The sequence below is a fragment of the Zootoca vivipara genome, chromosome 16 (genome assembly GCF_965207765.1).
Source record: "Zootoca vivipara chromosome 16, rZooViv2.hap1.1, whole genome shotgun sequence".
NCBI classification, from domain to species: domain Eukaryota; kingdom Metazoa; phylum Chordata; class Lepidosauria; order Squamata; family Lacertidae; genus Zootoca; species Zootoca vivipara.
This window is the reverse complement of record NC_142599.1, coordinates 31,227,108-31,249,702: the sequence shown is the minus strand read 5'-3', so window position 1 is coordinate 31,249,702 and position 22,595 is coordinate 31,227,108. Positions and strand designations below refer to the sequence as shown.

The following is a 22,595-nucleotide window of genomic DNA, read 5'->3' as shown; positions in this document are numbered from 1 at the left end:
TAGTGCCCTAGTGCCAAGCTCACCCCTTTTCCTCAATACTGCGCAGGTGTAAATAAAAGATGGTGGTCAAACAGGTCATCTGATGTCATTGGGGGACCTGGCAATTGACTTGGCCAATGAGGGGAAAAGAGCTTGGCCTGCTAGCCAGATCCAGTTGTCCACCGCTACATAAATCTCCTTGATAAATAAGTATTAGCAGGTTTGAGGCACACCCACAAGGGCTGGCTCCCACCTTCACCCCCGGCACACACACCCTCCTTACCGCTCATGCTCCTCCTTGAGGTGGCCATGCAGTGCTGCCAGCTCCCGGTGCTGTCGCTCGGCTTCCTCCAACCGCTCCCTTTGCCCCCGAAGTGCTTCCTCCCGCTGCTCAAGGCCAGTTTTCTGCCCCAGCAGCTCACTGTGCCTGCGGGAGGAGAAGGATGGGTTTGACTTAGGCAGACATGCCGTTTAGGAAAAGGCCTTGTGCTCCCCGCAAAATGAAAAACACTGGGGGTTATGTTGCTTCTTGTTATTTCTGCTCAGCACTCTGGTTCCAAAGAAATCGTTCTCTCACATTCTCCTAAGGCAGGGATCAGGGGAATCTGTGTCCCTCCAGATGCTGTTAGGACTACAACTCCCATCATCCCCTGCTGGCTGAAGGGGGCTGATGGGAGTCCAAGAGGTTCTCCAACTCTGTTCTCAGGGGATTAGACAAATTCATGGAGGATAAGGCTATCAGCAGCTACCTGTTATTCATAATGAATATAATGAACACATAGTGTTGCCTGTGGTTTAGAGCAAGGACGAGGAACTTCAGGACCAGGGGCCCCATGCCATAGCTGCCAAGTCTCCCACTGAAAAATGCAGGATCAGCAGCGGCGTGGCACCGGAAGTCACTTCTACGCATGTCCGGACATGCGTAGAAGCGACTTCCGGTGCTGCACTAACCATGTATGACTACCGGAAATCAGGCAGCGCCAGGACCCAAAATGGAGCCTCCCTGGCAGGTAGGAAATCCGGGGGATTTACGGGATTTTTTTCCAATCTGGGCTGCCAGCGGGAAATGGTTCAAAATACGGGGGTTTCCCACAAAAAAACGGGAGACTTGGCAGCTATGCCCCATGCGGCCCTCCAGACATCTGTATCTGGCCCTCAGGATTCTCCATACAAGCCACACCTCCTGTCCAGCATTGCTCCACCCACTCCTCAAGGACATTTCCCCAGCTGGAACGTCTCCTCAAACTGTGATGAATTGGCACATCTAGAATACAGCTGACTGTATGGAGGTAAAAGTCACATAGTTCAACCCACATTTGGCCCATCACTGGCCCTAGCCTGCCTCACAGGGCTGTGGTGAGGATAAAATGGGGAGAGGAAGAACCACATACATAATCTCAAACTCCTTGGACGAAAGGTGGGATATAAATGCAATAGAGAAATAAATAGAAATACACCCCCCCCACCAATTTTCAGATTATCTGTCCCAGATTTACCTGCCCTGCAGGTCACGGTGTTCCTGCTCCAGGCTGCGCAGCGCCCCCTTGAGGCTGGCATGTTTCCCCAGCAACCCCTCCAGGTCCGATCCCTGCCTCTCGTGCAGCACCGTCAGGCGGTCATGATCACGCAGGAGGGCATCGTAGCGCCCCCGCCACTCCTCCCTCTCCTGCTGGGCACCCCGGGCTTCTGCCTCCAGGATGGACAGCCTCTGCCGCAGCTCCAGGAGCTGGGATTCCAGTAGCGTCTTCTGGGAACGCAGAGTTGCTGCCTCCACCTGCCAGGATTGCAGCAGGGATATGAGAGAGAGAGAGAGAGAGAGAGAGAGAGAGAGAGAGAGAGAGAGAGAGAGAGAGAGAGAGAGAGGCGGACACATTGTAAGCTCCTTGGGGCAGGGACATTGGAGATTTAATCAATCAAATGAAAATTGCTTGTACAATCCTGAACAAGTAAATTCAGCTGATTCACTCTCTGTTAAGTATATATAAAACAGCAACCTTTGGCTACGTACACAGCATACATTTAAAGCACATTACCCTCCCCAAAGAATCATAGGAACTACAGTTTGCCCCATAAGCTAGCAGAGGGAGGAAGAACAGGATGCCGTTCAGGATTATCATGGAGACGCTTTCAGTTACAGCTGACAAAATGGATAGTTGGAAGTCACTTTTATTCATATTTCTTCTCTTTTGCTTTTTGCTTTTATTATACTCATTCCTTTGCTTTTAACCCCCCCCCCCCCGCTCTTTTTAGCCCGAGAGTGAAAGACATGTTGGATTTTCTGCTTGAATCCAAGCCTGTGGCTATGGGAGAAGCAAGACTTTCTGAGGTGTTAATGCTGTGAGCCCCTCCATCGTAGGCTCAGGCTGTGTATATATGTGTAAATAAATAAACCATATATAATAAAGATATGTCTCCAATATACATAATTCCAAAGGAAATACAAACCCTGAATAAGCGCCTGGACCCCCTGGAATCCTGCACCGCTTGAAGACAGGGGTGGTGTGCAACATTATTATTACCATTGATTTTTTAATCGTCTTCTAAACAACTGGCTCACGCCAATTTTCACATGAAGTAATTAAGGACAATTTAAAATGCAAAAAAGCGAATACATTCCGAACAAAACCCTGTCTAAGTAGACGCTTGTGGTGAATACCCATTTATTCGGCTGGGAAAGCCTGTTGGAACCAAATTGTATTCAGTTGCTTCCAGAAAATGCAGGTAGTGGCTTACCTGCTTTATCACAGAAAAAAATTCCTTCAGTAGCACCTTAAAGACCAACTAAGTTTTTATTTTGGTATGAGCTTTCGTGTGCATGCACACTTCTTCAGATATACTAGAAACAGAAGTGTCAGACCCTTATATATATATACAGAGGGTGGTGGGGGTGGGTGGGAATGGGTGATGGGCTGATGGGAGTGGTAAACCTGAGATGGCTGTTAACGACTGCTGATTACTGCAATTAGTCCTGGGGGGGGGGAAGCAAGGGCTGAGGCGCTAAAGAGGGCTGGGCCGGTCGGGCTGGGGCGCGAAGCGGGGCTGGGCGTGCGCCACGGCTGGAAGAGGCACGCCGCTGTCCGTCACCTGGTGGGGAGCGCGGCCGGCCGGCGGCGACTCTGGGCGCGCGCCGGGCCCTTCCTGTGAATCGCCCCAGCTGCGGCGGGCGGCACCCCCCGGTCCCGCCGGCGTGGCGCCGGCGTCCCGCCTCGGCCGGCGCCCCGCCTCGGCCGGCGCCTAGCAGCTGACTTAGAACTGGTGCGGACCAGGGGAATCCGAATTTAATTAATTAAATTAATTAATTTCTTTAGCGCCTCAGCCCTTGCAAGATCTTTGGAACTTACAGAAATTATTCCACAGACAGCAGCATGTACTAGGTGTGTAATATATATGGCAAGGCTCTGACTCTCTGTAATAAGGCATCTTCCTATGCTCCATGGACTTGAGACGGTGGGAAGACCTGGATCCATGTTCCCGGGAATCAGCTCCGATCCCAGGTGCAGAAGAGGCAGGGGTGCTTACCTGCAGCGTGCTGTTCTGAGCCTGCCACCTCCCACTTTCCTCCTTCACATCGGAGCTTTGGCCCTGCAGCCCCAGCAGCGCCACTTGCAGACTGCTGACTTGCGAGTCCAGCTGGGCGAGACGCTCGGTTAGTGCCGATTTCTCGGCCTGCAGAACGGCGTTCTGTAAAGGCAGCACCCGGGTGAAATTGGTATGGGGTAGCAAAGTTGGAAGGCCTTCCACAGCTGGCTGGGGAGGTGATCTCCCCAAAGACATATAGCACTGGGCCAGGACCAGCCTTCACCGATCTGGGGCCCTCCAGAGCTTTTGTACCACAACTCCCGTCGTAGCTGTCTGCTCACCTTGCGTTCCACTTCAATGAGTCTTGCACTCAGGGCCTCGTTTCTGGCATTAGCCTGGAGTGGCAACAGGCCTGGGTTATGTTCACCCTGTCCCTCCTGGGTCACAGGCAGCTCCTCCAAAGGAACAATAAAGCCACTCTTTGCCTGGGGAGAGAAAACAAAAATCTAGTTTTGGGGAACACCCAGTTTCTGCATTGCGAACCTCTGTGCCTGAGGGGAATTGCGCTGCAGTGGTTGAGGCCTGGGCTCAGGCCCAGCTGATACCCACAAACAACATCCTCAGGAGTTGCCAGGGTTCCATAACTGTGCCATCGATTGCCTCCAGGTAGACTATCTGAACTTGGCAGCTGCGTATCATTTCGATTTCCTACAATGATCCCATGACAAGGGCATTGTGGGATATTGAAATGGTGGCTCCAAGCCACCCAGCACACTAAAAACACAGAATGCAGTCTTTAGGGCAAGGGTGGGCAAATTTTTTCAGCCTGAGGGCCACATTCTCTTCTGGGCAACCTTCTAAAGGCCACACGCCTTTGGTGGGAGGGGCCAGGAGCAAAGTGGGCAGAGCAGTGAATGTAAATTTTTCCTTTGTACAGTAGGCTAGTTTCTACAGACTCTCTCACACACATCCAGGGAAGCTAAGAAGCATTATCAGAGTTCAAGGACACATTCCAGCCAGGCAAAAGTATACAAGGAAGGCATGAAACAAGGCCTGTGAGTAGGGTTGCCAGACTCAATAGTGGACAAGACTTCTGTGCCTTTAATTGCCCTGCTCTCTTTTGAGTCTGAAAACCTTAAAGAGAAACCAGCAGACCCTTTGCTTGGAAATTAAACAAAGGGTCTGCTGGTTTCTCTTTAAGGTTTCCAGACTCAAAAGAGAGCAGGGCAATTAAAGGCACAGAAGTCCTGTCCACTATTGAGTCTGGCAACCCTACCTGTGAGGGGTGTGGCTTGGGAGAATGGGTGAGGCTGAGGAGATAGTGTGGTTTGAGGAAAGCCCTGAGGGCCAAACAGAGGGGCCCAGAGGGCCACATTTGTTCCCTGGGACTGACATTCCTCACCCTAGCTGTAGGGCCTCCTCAAACCTAGAATGAGCCTTGCCTGGGCTACACGAGACAAAACAAGGTGGTAACAAGAGGTAAAATAGATTGCACCACTTCAGACTGTAGGTGGCAGGCTCACATTTTTTAAATGCTAACCTGCATTGAAGAGGTATTCAAAAGTGGCTTTCCCCTTTTGCTTCTAAACTCAGGACGCTACCACCTCATTCCGTTGCTCATGAAGTCCAGGCCTAAAGGCTCGAGCCCAAAAGGGTCCTGATGAAAGGACACCTTTGCAAGTTCTCACCTGGCGGTTGTTTGTGTGTTGCTGATTGAGGGTACGCAGTTCCCCAGGCTGCCTCTTGAGTGTGCTGTTTTCCTCCTCCAGTTCCACCTCCTTCCCATTAGTAGGTCCCTTTTGGTTTTCCTCACTATAGGCATCATAATGCCAGAAAGACAGGAAACATACATTAAGTCCAGGGCTTGCCAACATGATGCCCTCCAGACATGGGGTATACATTTCTCATCGTCCCCAGCCAGAATGGCCAATAGCCATAGATGATGGAAGTTGTAGTCCAAAATTCCCTTCAGCCCAGTCAGGACAGCCAATAGCTAAAGATAAAGGGAGTTTTAGTCCAAAACATCTGGAAGGAACCCTGCATTATTAATTAATTAATTAATTATTATTAAGGCTTTTTTTCAACAAGCAGGGAGACCCCACAGAAAAGACCCATTCTCATGTTGCCACACTCTTGTCCAGAGGGCCTCAGAGGATGGTCACAGCGTCCAGGCCAGTTCAAATGAGGAGAGGCATATGAGGCATACTAGTTTCACTTAACCGGACAATGGATAATCCACAACCGTCCTCTTCAGGAACTGGCTGGGAAAATTCTGGCCCTGTATGTCAAGAATTATGGACAATTGAAAACCCTAGCTTAAATTGTGCCATCACTCGGTAACCTACCTGTGGTGCTGCTGCCTGCTTTGCATCCTAGCCTGTGGGCTCTCTTCCTTCTTCAGCAGCTGCTCCTTCAGCTGAGCCAAGACGGCTTCCCTCTCCTTGCCCTTCGCTTTCTCCCTCTGGAGCGCCTGCAACAATTGGCATCATTTGAAGGGTGAGAAATTGAGGGAGTTTGGGGTCTTTGAAGCAGTTTCTTTGCACTGTTCACCGATCCCTTAAAATGCATACTTGTCACCTTATGTCTACGGTTCAAATGTATTGTTATTTTAATATGTTGTAATTTTTACATCAACATTACCGTTATTATTATTAAATGGGCTAGGGGTAAGTGGGGTTAGGTAAAGGTAAAGGTAAAGGAACACCTGACTGTTAAGTCCAGTCGCGGACAACTCTGGGGTTGCGGTGCTCATCTCGCTTTACTGGCCGAGGGAGCCGGCATACAGCTTCCGGGTCATGTGGCCAGCATGACTAAGCTGCTTCTGGTGAATCAGAGCAGTGCACAGAAATGTCGTTTACCTTCCTGCCGGAGTGGTACCTATTTATCTACTTGCACTTTGATGTGCATTCAAACTGCTAGGTTGGCAAGTACAAGAAACAGGAGCTCACCCCGTCGCGGGGATTTGAACAGCCGACCTTCTGATCGGCAAGCTCTAGGCTCTGTAGTTTAGACCACAGCACCAGCCGCATCCCTAGTGGGGTTAGGACTGAGGCCTAAAAAACATTCTCACTTTGTTGATTAGGTTTATTCAATCAGGCCCTAAACCCTGGATTAGCTGCAGAGAACAAGGGCGTGGAGTTCCACCCACCCAAATGGTTGCGAAGCTGGTTTGAAAAACAGGGCAGATAAAATAAAGTAGTTATTCATGCAGCTCATAGTTATATGGAACTCACTCCCACAGGAGACAGTGATGGCCACTAATTTAGATGGCTTTGAAAGAGGATTAGACAAATTAGCAGAGAAGACAATTTATTGATGGCTACTAGCCATGATGTGTATCCTATGCCTCTACAGTCAGAGGCAGTGATTTTTCTAAATACCAGTAGCTGGAGAGTGCTCTTGTCCTTTGATCTTGCTTGTGAGTTTCCCACAGGCGTCTGGTTGGCCACTGTGGGAACAGAATGCTGGACTAGATGGGCCATGGGCATGATCCAGCTGGCTCTTCTTACATACCTATGTTCTTAGCAATGTGTCAAGCAGTGGTATTTCATAACAAAGTGCAGGATATACATATGCATTTTGGACAACAGTTGTGCGAACACAGATTAAAAAGCCAGGACTGGAAGCAAAGCGAGCGCATGGTAAACACAGCCCTATTTGCCCACATTATTTTGCAAAAGGATCAGCAACTAGCAAAGGCTCAGTCTGTGGTCCACCAGAAAGTGGTACAATTAATCTACTTGGCTTTACAGTATTTTATAAAGCCTCTGCGGCTGTTCTTGTCCTGCAGTGCCCTCTAGTGGGCAAAGCCAAACGATAAAAAACATTTAACAGAAGCAAGCAAAGTACTGTACAGTATTTTAAATTTGCGGGAAACAATGCCAGGGAAATTTGGAGAAATGTTGTGTGTATGGTGTGCACAGCAATAAGGCGGCTACATCGCCAGAGAACACAGATCTCCATGCAGTTTGCATGTGCTAACTTGCAGGTATCAATAGATGCATATTGAGAAATAATCTCACCCTAGCAGGGAACATGACTGACCAGGGTTACACCCCATCCATTTAAAGCATCGTTATGCCACTTTTAACATGCATGCCTTTGCCCTAAAATATCCTGGGAACTGTAGTTTGTTATGAGTCCTGGGAGTTGTGGCTTTGCGAGGGTAAAACACAGTTTCCAGGATTCTAGAGGGGAGGGGGAGCCGTTTGTTGTGTGGATGTGACCATTGGTGGCAGAGGCAAGGACCAGAACATTCTCAGTGAAAGTTTGGGAGCTGCCATTTTAATTTTCCCACAGGGCCCTAGACCAAGTGTTACTCCTGGATACTGTGGGGTACTTAAAAGGCAGCCTGGTGGGGCAGGAATTTATTGTTTTTTACTTACTTACTTACTTACTTACTTACTTACTTACTTACTTACTTACTTATGGCATTTACACCTGTCCCTTTAACTTTTGTTTAAGGAGCCTCAGGGACGGGCTTGATCCCAGCTCCTATGTTTATACTTGCTTGACCCACAAAACATATCCAGTTTCTCTTTTACCTCCTCCAGGAGGGCTGAAGCCTTTTGCTTGGCGTCCATTTCCTTCCTCAGGTTTGCTTCCTTCTGCTCCAGCTCCCCGAAACGCTGGGCGGCCTCCCTCAGGCTGCTGACCTCCGACGCCTGCTGACGGCTCTGGGCCTCGAGGTGGATGAGGCGCAGGCTCTGAGCCGCCAGGGCCTCCTCCTGGGCTTGGGCCTGGGCCGCCAGGCGCCGGTTGTCTTTATCCAGCTGCCGCCGCAGGTCCTCGGCCTGGCTCAGCATTTCCTCCAGAGCCGCCTTCTCGGCCTCCGCCTGAGCCAAAGTCACCTTGTGCTGTTCCAGGCTGCGCTGCAGGGCCTCCAGCTCCCGCCGGGCCTCGCCCAGGTCCTCCGCCGCCTGCCGGGCCTTCTGGGCCAGCTGGGCCTCCTGCAGACGCTCGGCTTGGAGGCTCTGCCGGGCTTCCCTCAGCTCCAGCTCGGCTTGGGTGGCTGCGGCCTGCAAGGCCTGGGACCCGGCCCGCAGTGCTTCCTGCTCTCGCTCCAGGGCCTGGGCCTCCTCCACCAGGCGCTCCGTCTCCGAGCGCCACCCCTCACGCTCTCGCTCTCGCTTCTCCAGGGTGTCGGCGTGGGCCTCCTGCAGGCTCCTCAGCCTCTCTTCCAAGCCCGACGCGCGGTGGGACTCCGCTTCCCGCAGCTTTTCGGCCTCCCTCAGCAAAGTCCGAGCTTCCGACAAAGCCGCCTCCATCCCCGACACCACGGCCTCGGTCTCTTGCTTTGGACCCTGGCTCTCCCGCCTTTCGGGGGCCAAGGCCTCGCTCCCTCGCCGCTTCTGGGCCTCTGGCAAATGTCCTCCGGGGTCTGAGGCCTGTTCGCTTGCCTCTGACCCAACCTCGCTTTGCAGCGCTTTTAGCTAGACGGGGCACACAAAGGACAGGATTCGTTAGCACAGTGGGAACACCAAACTTTTTGGACCAATGGGCACACTTGGAATTTTGCTAAAGTGCCGTGGGTGCCTGCCACAAAAAGGCTGCCATTATGGTGTGGCATAGCACAAAATGGCGGCTCTGTTGTTGTTTTTTTTTTGAGAGACCAAGCTAGTGCACACAGGAACTGAGCAGGAACAGCAAACAGTCTATTGTGTATTTCTGAGATACTGGTGGGCATATCAGTGCCCATAAGAGCTGCAATGGCAACCCCTGTTAGGGGGTGGTCTTGGGCTACACCCCTTCTGTGATGTATGTATGATGTATGGAAGGGTGGTTTTGAGCTCCAGGGCAGGGGATTTCAAAATGCCTATATAAGGGCAGGCACACCTTTGTTCTGGGTCCTCCTCCTTTCTCCTGCCTGTGAGGGGAGCACCCTGTTGCAACAGTTCAATAAAGATCAGGTTTACTAGCTGCTTTGCTCCTCAATATTCTCTGGTTGGCCTCTGTTATTTTCTCCTACTGGTGGAGAACCTACAAAGGACTCTATAAGGGCTCTATAAGGGAATAAGGGGAGATTTTGTTTACAACAGAGGGCAGGGACTTTTCTGCTGTGGCACCTTCTATACTTAAGTCTCTGTCAGTAGAAGCCCACTGCCACTGATTTGCATCAAATTCCCAGGAAACAACGCTTTCAGGATGTTGGTTGTCCAAATTATCAGAGGGAAGAGGAAATTGTCAATGTGTCTGGGGTTAAATGTCATGTTCTCTAGGGACAGGAGGAGCTTTCTTAAGGAGCAGGGGCCGTCTTGTTTTAGTTGATTATAGGTACGGTGCTCTGGGAGGCTTTTCGGCTGAAGAGCGGGGTACCAAATGCTCTAAATAAATACCTCTCCATCAAGGACTGCGTTGTTTGGTTCCAAACTCCTAGACTTGCTGGGATCCTCCAGGGCCTGCTGAAGCCTCCTGCGCAGATCCTGGTTCTCCTTCTCCAGGGTCAGCAACCGACTGATGTCCTCTTTCACCTCATCACTCAAGAGAACAGGCCTTTCAGAAGGCTCTAGAGATGCAGATGGGGGGGAATATATTTCTGCCTCTAGAACGACTCTGAGGATCTTGCTAGAAAATGGAAAGGCAAGGCCACACTCACCACCTGGCGCCCAGCCACCTTCTTCTAGTTCTTCCGCACGGAGAATGTTGATGGGCTCCGCTAAACTTCGCCTCAGCTGCCTCTCAAGAGCCATGTTTTCTCTTAGAAGCTCCTCTGTCTGCTGGTAGAGCTGGTCCCGTTCCTGCGTACAGAGTCTATGCTTAAATTTCATGGATATCAATTCGTTGTTAAATTTCATGCTGCAGTTCTGGTCACTTCACCACAAAGAGTTGGAAAAGGTTTAGGAAAGGGCAACAAAAAATGATCAAAGAGATTGACTGACATCCCCATGAAGAAAAGTGATGACATTTGGTGCATTTTAGCTTAGTCTTCCCTGCTGAATTCTACAAGGGGCAACAAAAACATTTTATGTTGTGAACCACCCTGAGATCTACGGATGGAGGGCGGTGTACAATTTCAATTAGCAACAACAACACTGAGATTAAGGAAGAGGAAGCTGACAGGCAGTGACACCCTCCAGACTGGATGTAAGCAAGAAGGCAGGCAGGTGGAGGATGACTGAGGGCAGAGCGAAATAATAATAATAATCATCTTATTATTTATACCCCGCCCATCTGGCTGCATTTCCCCAGCCCCTCTGGCCTGCTTACAGCACATAAAAAATTGTAAACCATTAAACATAAAAAATTTCTCAATACAGGGTTGCCTTCAGACGTCTTCTAAAAGTCATATACCATATTTTCCCGTGTATTAGACGAGGTTTTTCGACTCAAAGATTGTGTCAAAAAACTGGGGTTGTCCAATACACAATGGACAGTGGCATGTGGAGGGGAGGAAGCGGTGCGCCCGACAGCCAGCAGGTTGGCGGGAGCGCAATGTCCCCCAATGCTGCTGCGTGCGGGAAATGATCTAGGGAGTGTTTCGGGCCCGCAGATGCGTGGGGCGGGGGAGAAGCTCAACAACTTTGGGCTATCTCCCCTCATTTTCTTAAAATTGAGTCCCCCAAAATGGGGGGGGAGCGTCTTATAGACGGGAAAAATATGGTAGTTGTTTATTTCCTTTACATCTGATGGGATGGCGTTCGGCAGGGTGGTTGAAAGTTTTGGGGGCATTGTTTCCCCATGGTCTCTCACCTCTTGGGCCTCGTTCAGGTAGCTTTGCAGATGCAATTTCTCCTTCTCCAGCTGGCTCAGGTGCTTCCCCCGGGCGCGAGCAGCCTCCAGCTGTCCTTCCATCATGGCCTTTGTCTCCAGCAAGGCCTGGGAAAACTCTCGCTCCTCCTGCCCATCCAAAGCAGCTCATCAAACACCACAGCCAAATCTAGGTTTGAGGACCCTTCTTCCGCCCTGCGTCAGTGCCTCCCCCTACCACCCATGCCACTCGGGTCGACTTAGCTGGCAGGGGCAAGCGACAATAAAGCACCAGGCAGGACCAGGAAACTCCCAGTGAGAGTCTGGGAGCCACCATTTTAAATACCCGCAATGCCCTTGGCATAGCTTTACTCCTGGGCTGGCGTGAGGAATTTGTTCAGCATCAGGGCTGCATCCTTTTTGGGGCAACTTTTCGGGGCCAAAGGATAAGTGGTCAGAGCACTGAATGCAAATGTTGCCTTCATAGAGTAGGCTAGTTTCTATGCACATGGATAGCCCCTCTTCCTGGGAAACTCTGCAAATTGTCATTCCATGAGGGGCGCCATAGGGGATTGCCTAGCAATTCTCCACACCCTTAACAAACTACACTTCCCAGAATTCTTTGGGGGAAGCCATATTGAAAGTGGCATTGCAGTGATTTAAATGTGTGGTGTGAATGTGGCTGACAGGACACACACACACATACACACACACACCCCTTTGTTAACTGATCAGTGGCCAGTTGTCAACCTTACCTTCAGCTGGGCACGGCACTGCTCCAAGGCAGGCAGCCGCTCCCTCAGGGCTGCCAGCTCTGCCTGAAGCCGCTCTGTCCGCAAGGCCTTTTCCCGCAAGGCGTCCAGCTCGTCCCGGTACAGCCCAGCCAGGCGGGCCTCGCCTACCAGTGCCCGGTTCTGGTGAAAGCAGAAGAACACGTTAGAAATAAGTGGCATGGTGAATTAGGCACAAGGAGGCAAAGGATAAGTCACCTGGGGTTGTTTGGACTCAGGGTCCCAAGAAATGCTATTTTGGTCCTGCCAGAGCTGCAGCCTCGCAGGGAGAGGGATGGGGAGGGGGCTGGTCCCCACAGGTATATTCTAGGTATATTCTAGGCCACCTATGTGGCACCCACAGGTGCCAGTGTGCCTGCCAGTACCTCCTATGGCGCCCACAAAATGTCTCACTAAATATCCCCTTAAAAATCCACAATACTCTTCCTGCTCAGTTTGCACTGACTCAGCCTCTCCTTCATCGAACACATCCCCTTAAACATGCCCACATTTCATTGGATGCCAGGACTGGATCCACCACCCTCCTTTCCATTATGGAGAGGTGTGCAAAGGAAACTTCTTTCCGTGTGAGTGGTAGTGGCTGATGCAAGTGCCTTTTCCACCATCGATGGGGCAGCCGATGGAGGGGAATGCCTACACCTTTTTGTTCTCATCACCCTCTCCCCCCCCCTGTCCTGTAAGACATACCATCCAACTTTTCCCATGTCACAATCTCGCCCCCCCAAAAGCACTTTTTCATAGCCCGAGAGTGAGCAAAATTGTGGCACCCAAAATGGCCGCCGCGATCTTGCGCGAAGAAACAGGGTGTCCCATTTTTTCGCAGGGCGCTTGGTGGGTACGTTAAGATGGGGCAGTCATTATGCCATGCCCCCACGGCAGCCTTTTTATGTTATGCTTCACCATGCCCCCACAACAGCCATTTTGGGACTGACTGGTGCTCACAGCGCTTTCTTCAATATTTAACGTGCCCAGGGCTCTCCACTCGTCCTGCCCTCAATAAGGTTGCCAACTTTTCCAGGCCTCGTCCCTAAATGGCCAGCTTTTATTTATTAAAACAAGGAAAGAAAGGGAGGCAGGGAAAGAAGGCACCAGGAGTTACTCCCGCTGGGCTTTTCCCACTGCCCTTCCCATCACAAGGCCAGCTATCACCAGCTGCCCTGAGGGAAGGATGACACCACCTGCTCTGTTCCAGCTGAGCTGCCCCCTTCACATCTCCCACCAGCTGCCCAGTGTGAAGGACCCTAGTGACCTGTTATATTTTGGTATCATTTACTACAAGCGTAATGATGTCTTTCGATGTAAGCCACCACCTCGGAAGGATGTGGTTTTGGAAAGGCAGGAAGTTATTTACTGAAAGTATTTAGAACCCTCTCTGCAGCAAGGAGAGGAGAGGAAAAAATAAGTTCTTAGAAGTGGCTTGCAGTGACCAATAATCGGTTTTCAAGCTTGTGATCGAAAAGACAAGACACACAAGGAAAAGGGGAGGGGGAGGGGGAGGAAGAGGAGAAGGTAAATCAAACCCAGGCACCGCTTATTAATTACAAAATTCTGACTCCCTGCAGTTGTTCTGGACTGGATGTTGGATGGGGCCAGGCTGGTCTCCCCCCTTGCCATGAAGCTCTTTCTGGGAGGCAGGGAGTGCAGCCTATCAGTGGCCCTTGACAGGGCCGTCTCAAGCCGGTCGGGCGCCCTGGCGCGGAGATTGCTCTGGCGCCCCCATCCTGGTGGGCGGGCACAGCACGGCTTCCACGTGGCTTTGCCACGCAGCGCCCTCTTGCCAGCCCGGCGCTCTGCGCCACCGAAACTATCCCTAGAGCCAGGCCTGGCCCTTGATTCTGTGGCCAATAGCATAGGCCAGAGTGTGCACATCCCGCTCCTCAGTGCCAGGGCAACTCCAGCCTTCTGTGTGGCCCACAGCATTCTTACATGGCGTTTTTTTCCAACACACCATTGAACTTTTGACTCTGCCCATGCAATGAGAGAAAGATTGAGGACTATATACACTTTTTCTTTTACTGTCCTTAACAGTGGTACCTTGACTTACGAACGACTCGACAACCGAATTTTTCGACTTACGAATGGGGCTAACAGCCACGTGCTTACGAATGTCTCGACATCCAGATAAAAACCACGGCGGTTTTAGATAGGGATTTTTCGACTTACGAATTTTTAGATGGGGTTGCTTCTACTTACGAATTTTTCCGTTTCCAATGCATTCCTATGGGAAATCGCGTTTCCAATGGCGTTTTTCGACTTACGAATTTTTCGACTTACGAAGGTGCCTTCGGAACGGATTAAATTCGTAAGTCGAGGCACCACTGTATATGCCTCAGTTTGATCCAGGCTTCTCTCTTTAATCCCGACGACCATCGCACGGGACATCGACCGCATGAAGTACCTATTGGTGGACGCCCTTGGTTTCACGCAATGTGGCCACCTACATTTTACAGGCCCTCAAACTCAGGGCCACCTTTTTGGCTAACTTGCCCAGCCCTAGTCCTATGTAAATCCCTGTTACACTCAGTCGACACGCCTTGCATTGTCTTTTACCTTACCAGTCGCGCTCAGCTGGATTTTATATTTAATGTTATAGTTGTTTTTGTTGTATTCTATGTTGTTGTGCGACAATTGCCTGTTTGATCTTTGATATGTGCTATGGCTATATGGCTAATGCAATAAACTTTGATTGATTGATTGATTAATGGGTTGGTTTTAGCAGTACCTCCTGCCGCATCTTTTGAAGCTGCCCCTCCAAATCCTTCCGTTCATCCTCTTGATCTAACAGCTCCTCCATTTTCTCTTCCCTGGGGGCGGGGAAACAGCAGAGTTTTGTTTTATTTATTCGTTTTATTAATTAAAAGTGAGTTTTTGTTTTGCAAATGCTCTAAGAGGAAATTCATTCGTCAGATTTTTGGGTGTTCCCTGAGTTAAATGAGCTGGATTGCTTTTTACCGCTCCAATACCATCGTGACCACAAATCATCATGAATGCACAATAGAATTGATAAATGCCTGGAAGGAGCTCAGAGCAATCAACTAAACGCTGTGCCCCCAGCATAGAAATAGGGGTCGGCCATATTTTTTCAAAAAAAGAAAACATTGTTTGGAACTTACATCAGGTACCCCAAAATGTCCATAGGAGAAAAAAAGGGCCCCATTGATGCTCTTGCAGAATTAGGTGGGAAAATTGAAGTGGGAGATTAAAATCCAACCCCCCTATCTTCTCTAGAACTGCTGTGGCCCCCATTGTTTTTTTATGCCCCACAGATGCCCACCCCCATGCCTGACTTTTTTAGATGTCTGCCCCACCTCCACTCACAGCTCGTGCTGCAGACGCCGCACCTGGGCCCGAGATTCAGCAAGCTGCACCCCAAGATGTTGACGGTGGCCCTCTAGGGGGGTGGCTAGGGGGCGTTCCTGTTCTTGCTGCAGCGCCCACAAAATCTGTAGAGGAAGATAGAGTAAAGGATGAAGCCATGTGGGTAGAGTGTGGCAGGGAAATGTGGCCCTCCAGGCCTTTTCACCAGGCCCTTGGGACTCTCCCCAGTCAACATCATTCCCTGAGTGTTTTTGCCTGGCTGGAATGTGTCCTTGAACTCTGATCATGCCTTCTGCATGAGTGGATGGAAGTTAGAGAAGGGTGTGCCCCCAATCGTGGCTAGATTCAGGGTGCCATGATGCTCAAACAGATCCCAGGGCATCTCTGGGCTCGGGTGCCATGTTTCTCTGAAAAGCCAGCACTTTGAGAAGAGGGTGGGAATTAGAACCACACACAGCCCATTGCATCCCCCCCACCTCCAAGCCTGCGTCTCGCTCGTGCACGAGCTCTTGAATCCGAGACACCACGTTTTGGAGCAACTGTTCCGTTTTGGAGGGTCCCAGTTCCTTCCACTGCAGCCTCACCACGTTCTTGGGCTCCTGAGTCACCTGGGAAGGAGAGGAAGTTGTGCATGAGAACATGCTGTGGCACTGGCCTCTTGTATGAGACACACAAGAGTTGCCTTAGGGGATGAACTAAATAAGGTTATAGGCATCCGGTGAAGACATCCCTGCCCCGTCACTGGTGTAAAAAAAAAATCTACTTGGAATGCAGCAGGGCAGCTAAAGTATAGGTGGATTCCCATGAGGCAAGACACAGCAATAACAGCAGGAACCTTTAAAGGTAAAGGTAAAGGACCCCTGACAGTTAAGTCCAGTCGCAGACGATTCTGGGGTTGCAGCGCTCATCTCGCTTTACAGGCCAAGGGAGCCGGCGTTTGTCCGCAGACAGTTTTTCCGGGTCATGTGGCCAGCATGACTAAGCCGCTTCTGGTGCAACAGGACACCGAAACCAAAGCAGCACACGGAAACGCCGTTTACCTTCCCGCCCAGCTCCTGCCAACCTAGCAGTTCGAAAGTACGCAAAAAATAAGTGCAAGAACCTTTACTGAACTACATAACTGAGAAACGGGCAAAGCAACTGCTTATATACATTCTTGAAAGCCTGGGCCACTCCCACTCCCAACGTGATTGGCTGTCTAAACTTCCAAGCTGCAAATCATGACTCAGAGCACAAGGGCCAATGGCAGAGGCCCAAATCCTGAAAGGTTCTGAGATTGGACATCCTGTATCGAATCAGAACACAGCAGCTCAGATTCCTTAGTCCAGACTCAAGCTCAGCAAAACACAGACCGCTGAATACATAACAATGGAGAAGGAGGGAACATCGACAACCTCGCTCACTGCGTTTCAAGCCATGAGTGTGTACAAATATCCAGTGCTTGCCTCGCAAGTTCTCCTCACAACATTCCGTCCGTTTTGCCTGGGGATTTGCCCTATTCATACAAGGCTTGAAGTGCAAAGCATGATGGGAGAGTAACACAACCCACACGTGTCACACCCCAAACCCAGGCCCCGCCTTACCTCTTGGATGGAGGAAGCCAGGGCAGCCTGGGTGCTGATGTCGAGGGTCTGGATAAGGCCTATGATCTCGTCTCGCCTTTCACACTGTTGGGATGTTCAAGGAGGGCAATCAGGTTCTCTTACACATTTAAATCACATGGCTTCCCAACCAGAGAATGCCCTGGGAACTGTAGTTTATTAAAGGGTGCTGGGAACTGTAGCTGTGAGGGGTAAATGACTGTGTCCCAGAGGGCGTGGAAGTGCTTTGAATGTGCTTTAAAGTGTGTGCAATCAGTGGAGGACTTGGGGCTCTCAAATTTCTGTGCCCCGCTGCCTCTCACATTTTTGTTCTACGGCATGTTATGGACCCACTGCAGGGCAGCGCCCAGCGCAACCGCACTGTTTGTGCTACCCTAAAACCACCTCTGGTAAAATGCCCCAACTTAGGTCACATCCCCACAACATACATTCAAAGCACATGGCTTCCTAAAGGATCCTGGGAACAGTAGTTTGTTAAGAGGGGTTCTTCTGTGAGGGGTAAACTACAGTCCCCAGGATTCTTTGGGGAAAGTTATGTGTTTTAAATAAATGTGTGGTGTGGATGTGACCAAACACACACTCATGCTCTGGACTTAAAATCAGTTTAGTAGGTAATTCCCCTCGCTCCAGGGAACCCTGAATGTTTTAGTTCTTGCTGAGGGTCAAAAGTGTTAGTAAGGGGTGGAGGCCCAGTGGGCCCATTCCCCCAAATATTTTCCAAAGTGCCTTGAGTATTTCTGGGTAGGTAATGAATTTGGGGAGGAAACTGAATTGGGGGGGGGGGGTAATCTAGGTTATGAGGCAGGATATTATTTTGGGGAAATCCATTTGCTTTGTTTTTATTTTAGTTGTGACTCGCTTAATACAAAAGGGGAAAAAATCTAAACAGCTTACAAAAGGCACAGCATAAAAAAACAGACAACAATACAATAAGATCATTACCAAACCCACAAAACAGACCAAGCAATAGACTAAGCAACAGCTGAAAACGTCATCAGCAACAGAGCAGTTAACATCATCTGCCAAATGCCTGGAAGAAGAGCTACACTTTTACCTGATGATGAAAAGGATATTCGTGAAAGGGTCAGGTGGGTCTCCCTGGGGATAGCATTCCACAGACAGATTACAGGAGCCACAGCCAAAAAGGCTCCTTTCCCTTGTCACCACCCTCCAAACCCTCCAGCAGCCTAATTTGCGCCCCCTGCCCACCCATTCCACACTCCAAAGTACCTGGACAGCACTCCCAAGCAACAGCAGCAACAGCTTCTTCATCTCCCCGACAGCCTGTGCTGGATCACACCATTGCAGGAAAAAGGGGGAGAAAGTTTTACTGTGATATTTGAAGGCAGATTTGAAATACTTTATTGTCACTTGTACAACTTGTATACATTGAGTTTACACGAGCACCTCCACTCAGCTCTCAGTCTTAATTCCCCTCGTTTACTGACGCACACCCACCAAACCCAAAAGTCAGTTGTCCTGTTGTTATCTTTTCATTCAGCAGCCTAACAGCCCACGGATAGAAGCTGTTCTTTACCCTGTCGGTGCGACTAATCATGCTTCTATATCTTCTGCCCATAATATCTTGTGCTGTATTCACCACCCTCTGTAGGCATTTCCTATTTGTTGATGTCAAACCAGCGTACCACACCATGATGCAATATGAAAGGACACTTTCTGTTGTGGACCGATAGAAGGAGATCATCAAATGTTGATTGACATCGTTCTTTTGCAATACGCTGAGGAAATGGAGTCTCTGTTGGGCTTTCTTAACCACTTGGGTTGTATTGATTTTCCAAGGTCTTCACTGAGATAAACTAGGGATCTAAAGGAAGAGACTCTCTCCACACAGCCCTCCCCGATGTACAGCAGGGCTAGTTCCCCTCTCTTCCTCTGGAAGTCCAAAACCATCTCCTTTGTCTTGCTGATATTAAGGTGCAGGTTGTTCCCTGGGCACCATGTAGATTATTTTTTGGACCTCCCCTCTATTCGCTGATTTGTCTCCACCTGTTATTAAACCCATTATGGTGGTGTCATCTGCAAACTTAATAATTGCAGTAGACGGGCAGGGCCGTCTCAAGCAGGTTGGGCGCCCTGGTGCTGAGGCGCGGAGATCGCTCCGGCGCCCCTGCCCTCGCAGCACGGCTTCCGCACGACTTTGTTGCGCAGCGCCCCCCTGGCGCCTTGGCGTCCCGCGCCACCGGGAGTATAACCTAGAGCCGGGCCTGTAGACGGGTCAGATGATACACAATCGTATGTATACAATGAATACAGGTAAGGACTTAGCACATATCCCTGTGGTGTGCCAGTGCTGATTTTTAAGGAATTAGATGTTACACGTCCAATCCTCACTGTTTGTGTCCGATCCATCAGAAAGTCCTTAATCCAGTCATAGATGGTAGAAGAAAGGTTCATGTCAGTCAGCCTTTTAATGAGGATGTCCGGAAGGGTGTTATTAAAAGCCGAGCTATAATCAATAAACAACATCCTGACATAGTTCTCCAGTTTCTCTAGATGACTTGCTGCAAGATGAAAGGCGGTACCTATCACATCATCTGTGGACCTATTTCTTCTATAGGCAAACTGATGTTTTTCAAAGTCCAGTGGAAAGCAGGTTCTAAGGTGTTGACTGTTGAAGGACCAGTCTTTCGAAGCATTTCATCACTACAGATGTTAATGCAATAGGTCTGTAGTCATTCAGGCAGGTAACTGCCGTTTTCTTTGGAACTACCGTAGGATAAATAATAGTAGCTGCTTTTAAGCATGATGGAACACAAGCTGTTTGCAGGGAGATGTTAAAAATCCTTGTCAGAACCCCTGGTAGGTAGTTGATCAGCACAATTTTTGACCATGACCCCATGCCTGGTCTACAAGGTTCAAGTTCCAGAACCAAATTTTATCCCAACTGGGTTATGGCTTGCAAGGATTTTTCTCGCCAGATTTGAAGGAGCACAAAACTTGATAAAAGCCTTTTGATGGCATGGGTCGTATCTGGTAAAAAGGAGGTCCGCAGGAATAACAACAACAACAACAACAACTATTGTTATTATAGTGGTACCTCGGTTTATTAACTTAATTTGTTCCGGAAGTCCGTTCTTAAACCAAAACCGTTCTTAAACCAAGGTGCGCGTTCCCTAAGGAGGCCTCCTGCCGCCGGTGCCCTTCCACCGTTCGGATTCTTTTCTTAGACCGAGGTAAAGTTCTCAAACCAAGACACTATTTCCAGTTTTGCGGAGTTCGTAAACCAAATCGTTCTTAAACCAGACTGTTCTTAAACCGAGGTACCACTGTATTTTATTCATATGCCGCCCATCTGACTGGGTTGTCTGCCCCAGCCACTTTGGGCAGCTCCCAACAAAATATTTTTTAAAAAAAACACAATAAAATATCAGCTGTTAAAAACTTCCCTGAAAAGGAAAGTTCGGATCCATCTGTTTTAGTGGTTTTGGCAGCACAATTTTTCTCCCAATAGACCTACCTGTGAGAGGCTCTTGGGCCAGAAGATGTAAATTAGGAGGCAATGAAAGAATCAGTTGTTGCAAATCGTTCTGTGGGAAATAAGAGAGAAAGAGCATGGAAGGGGAGAATAATAACAGATAATAGAGTGATGTACTTATTCCTCAGTTTGGAGTAGAGTCAGTGTGCTGTGGTGGTTAGAGCAGGCATAGGCAACCTTGGCTCTCCAGATGTTTTGGAACTACAACTCCCATGATCCCTAGCTAACAGGGCCAGTGGTCAGGGATCATGGGAGTTGTAGTTCCAGAACATCTGGAGAGCCAAGGTTGCCTATGCCTGGGTTAGAGGGTCAGACGAGGACATGGGAGACCAGGGTTCAAATCCCCACTTGGCCATGAAGCTAATTGGGTGACTTCAGGCCTGTCACTGCCTCTAAGCCTAACCTACCTTGCAGGGTTGTTGTGTCGGTGAAATGGTGGTGGTGGGGGAGAAGCATGTATATCACCTTGAGTTCCTTGGAGAGAGTGCTGAGAGTTGTTAGGACACACACACACACACCCTTCCTCTTATAGAGCTACAATTTCTAGAGTGGTTTTAACAGTCAATTCATCTTCCTAGGGAATTGTGGGAATTGCTAAGCACATTGAAGAAATCACAGCTCCCATAGTTCTTTGGGAGAAGCCATGAATGTTTAAGGTGGTTTCATAGCGCTTTAAATGTATGGTGTGACTATGTCCTCAAATTACACCAGTTTAGCCCTGGCTAAATCGGGTTGAAGGACATACAGTGGCATATATCTGGCTCAGCTGGGGTGAGGGATTTACATCAGTGTAGCTGATGGAAAGCCCAAGTTGTGCTAAATCCATACTCTCTCATCCTGGTGGTTGGTTGGTTTTGCTCTGTTAGTGACCAAACTATATAATGACATAACCTATACATCAAACATTGCTGTTTCTATTAAAATATGATAACAATTAGATATTACCGGTAGAACACTTATTTTATAAAGCACTGAAACCAGTTTCCAGCCTTTTTGTGACATGGATTGTGTCAAGAACGTGTGGGGGCACCAGAGCAGAAGCCATGGGTTCAGATCCAATGTGTGTTAAATCCTACTCACCTGGTAGAACCTGTGCAGCCGCTGCAGAAGGCCCTGGAGAATTTGCAAGCTGTGTGCCTTGTCGTTTTGCTCACTCCACGGAGGTTGCGCTCCCCCAGGAATCAGGTCTCTAGGAAAGGTAACCAGGCACATTGGGATAATGAGTGGAGGAAAATCCTGTTCCCAAAGATTTATCTCTCTACCAGCAGCTGAGAAAATACACAATCATTTTACTGGCCTAGCCAAGTCTAAACAGGGAACAGTTACACAGCAGACTGGTTCAGCAAGTTATCTCTCTCCACAGTAGATTTTGGGAACTGTAATTCTACCAGGATGATCTGGAGATCTCTAACCTAACTGTAGTTACGCCTCACAGGGCTAACCATGGGTTGCAGAAACACAACAGATTAGATAGATAGATAGATAGATAGATAGATAGATAGATAGATAAGCAAGCAGTGGAGGTGCAGTGGACTGTGAGAAAAGGTGATTGCAACATTTTGGAACCAGAGCCTGGCTGGTTAGGATTTGTAAATACTGTAAAACATTCCAAAGCAGAACATTGTGCTACTTGTTTCATTTGTTATTCTGAACCAAAAGTATTCTCTGCCAGAGAGGAGGTGCAATCCCAGACTGATGCAGGGGTTTGGGGTGCAGTTTGGATTAGTGTACATTTTTGCAAGCAAATTCTCCTGATATAAGGCGTTTTTGTACGTTATTTTCAGCTGTGTGTTCATGTTCATGCACACTTTCCCCAAACAAAGGAATTGTTGTAAATGTTGTTAGGTCGGACAGCTGCAGAAAACATTTTGTGCAAGTGTGAATTTTGAAGAGTGGCTTCGTTTCAGTTTTCCTGTTGTTTTGGAAAGAGCATATTTGATAAATTAAAGTTTTGGGTTTTTTATTATTTAATATGATTTTTATTAAATTTTCTGTTTTACAATTTCAGATAAGCATTTTACATACTTAAGATACTGACAAGCTGGAACGTGTCCAGAAGAGGGCAACCAAAATGGTCAAAGGCCTGGAAACGATGCCTTATGAGGAACGCCTCAGGGAGCTGGGTATGTTTAGCCTGGAGAAGAGAAGGTTAAGGGGTGATATGATAGCCATGTTCAAATATATAAAAGGATGAGGGAGAAAGGT

At 49.0% G+C, this 22,595-nt stretch overlaps 1 protein-coding gene across 3 annotated transcripts in view; it reads right to left on the bottom strand.

The window, feature by feature from the left end:
• Nucleotides 1–22,595, bottom strand: part of CCDC88B (coiled-coil and HOOK domain protein 88B) — a 37,063-nt gene that overhangs the window by 8,791 nt on the left and 5,677 nt on the right. Inside the window, exons 3-20 of one of the 3 annotated variants that reach the window (XM_035098004.3) lie at nucleotides 21,471–21,579; nucleotides 20,373–20,442; nucleotides 18,125–18,183; nucleotides 16,877–16,960; nucleotides 15,770–15,901; nucleotides 15,294–15,418; nucleotides 14,698–14,779; nucleotides 11,940–12,098; nucleotides 11,188–11,334; nucleotides 10,094–10,235; nucleotides 9,834–10,003; nucleotides 8,043–8,930; nucleotides 5,844–5,968; nucleotides 5,187–5,310; nucleotides 3,840–3,983; nucleotides 3,499–3,660; nucleotides 1,476–1,753; nucleotides 263–406 (exon numbers count right to left, since the gene is read on the bottom strand). In XM_035098004.3, coding sequence (XP_034953895.3) covers nucleotides 263–406; nucleotides 1,476–1,753; nucleotides 3,499–3,660; nucleotides 3,840–3,983; nucleotides 5,187–5,310; nucleotides 5,844–5,968; nucleotides 8,043–8,930; nucleotides 9,834–10,003; nucleotides 10,094–10,235; nucleotides 11,188–11,334; nucleotides 11,940–12,098; nucleotides 14,698–14,779; nucleotides 15,294–15,418; nucleotides 15,770–15,901; nucleotides 16,877–16,960; nucleotides 18,125–18,183; nucleotides 20,373–20,442; nucleotides 21,471–21,579 — 3,144 coding nt within the window. Of the gene's footprint in view, nucleotides 1–262; nucleotides 407–1,475; nucleotides 1,754–3,498; nucleotides 3,661–3,839; nucleotides 3,984–5,186; nucleotides 5,311–5,843; nucleotides 5,969–8,042; nucleotides 8,931–9,833; nucleotides 10,004–10,093; nucleotides 10,236–11,187; nucleotides 11,335–11,939; nucleotides 12,099–14,697; nucleotides 14,780–15,293; nucleotides 15,419–15,769; nucleotides 15,902–16,876; nucleotides 16,961–18,124; nucleotides 18,184–20,372; nucleotides 20,443–21,470; nucleotides 21,580–22,595 lie in introns of those variants that run through there. The other 2 variants (XM_088659993.1, XM_088659994.1) reach the window with 2 other exon arrangements.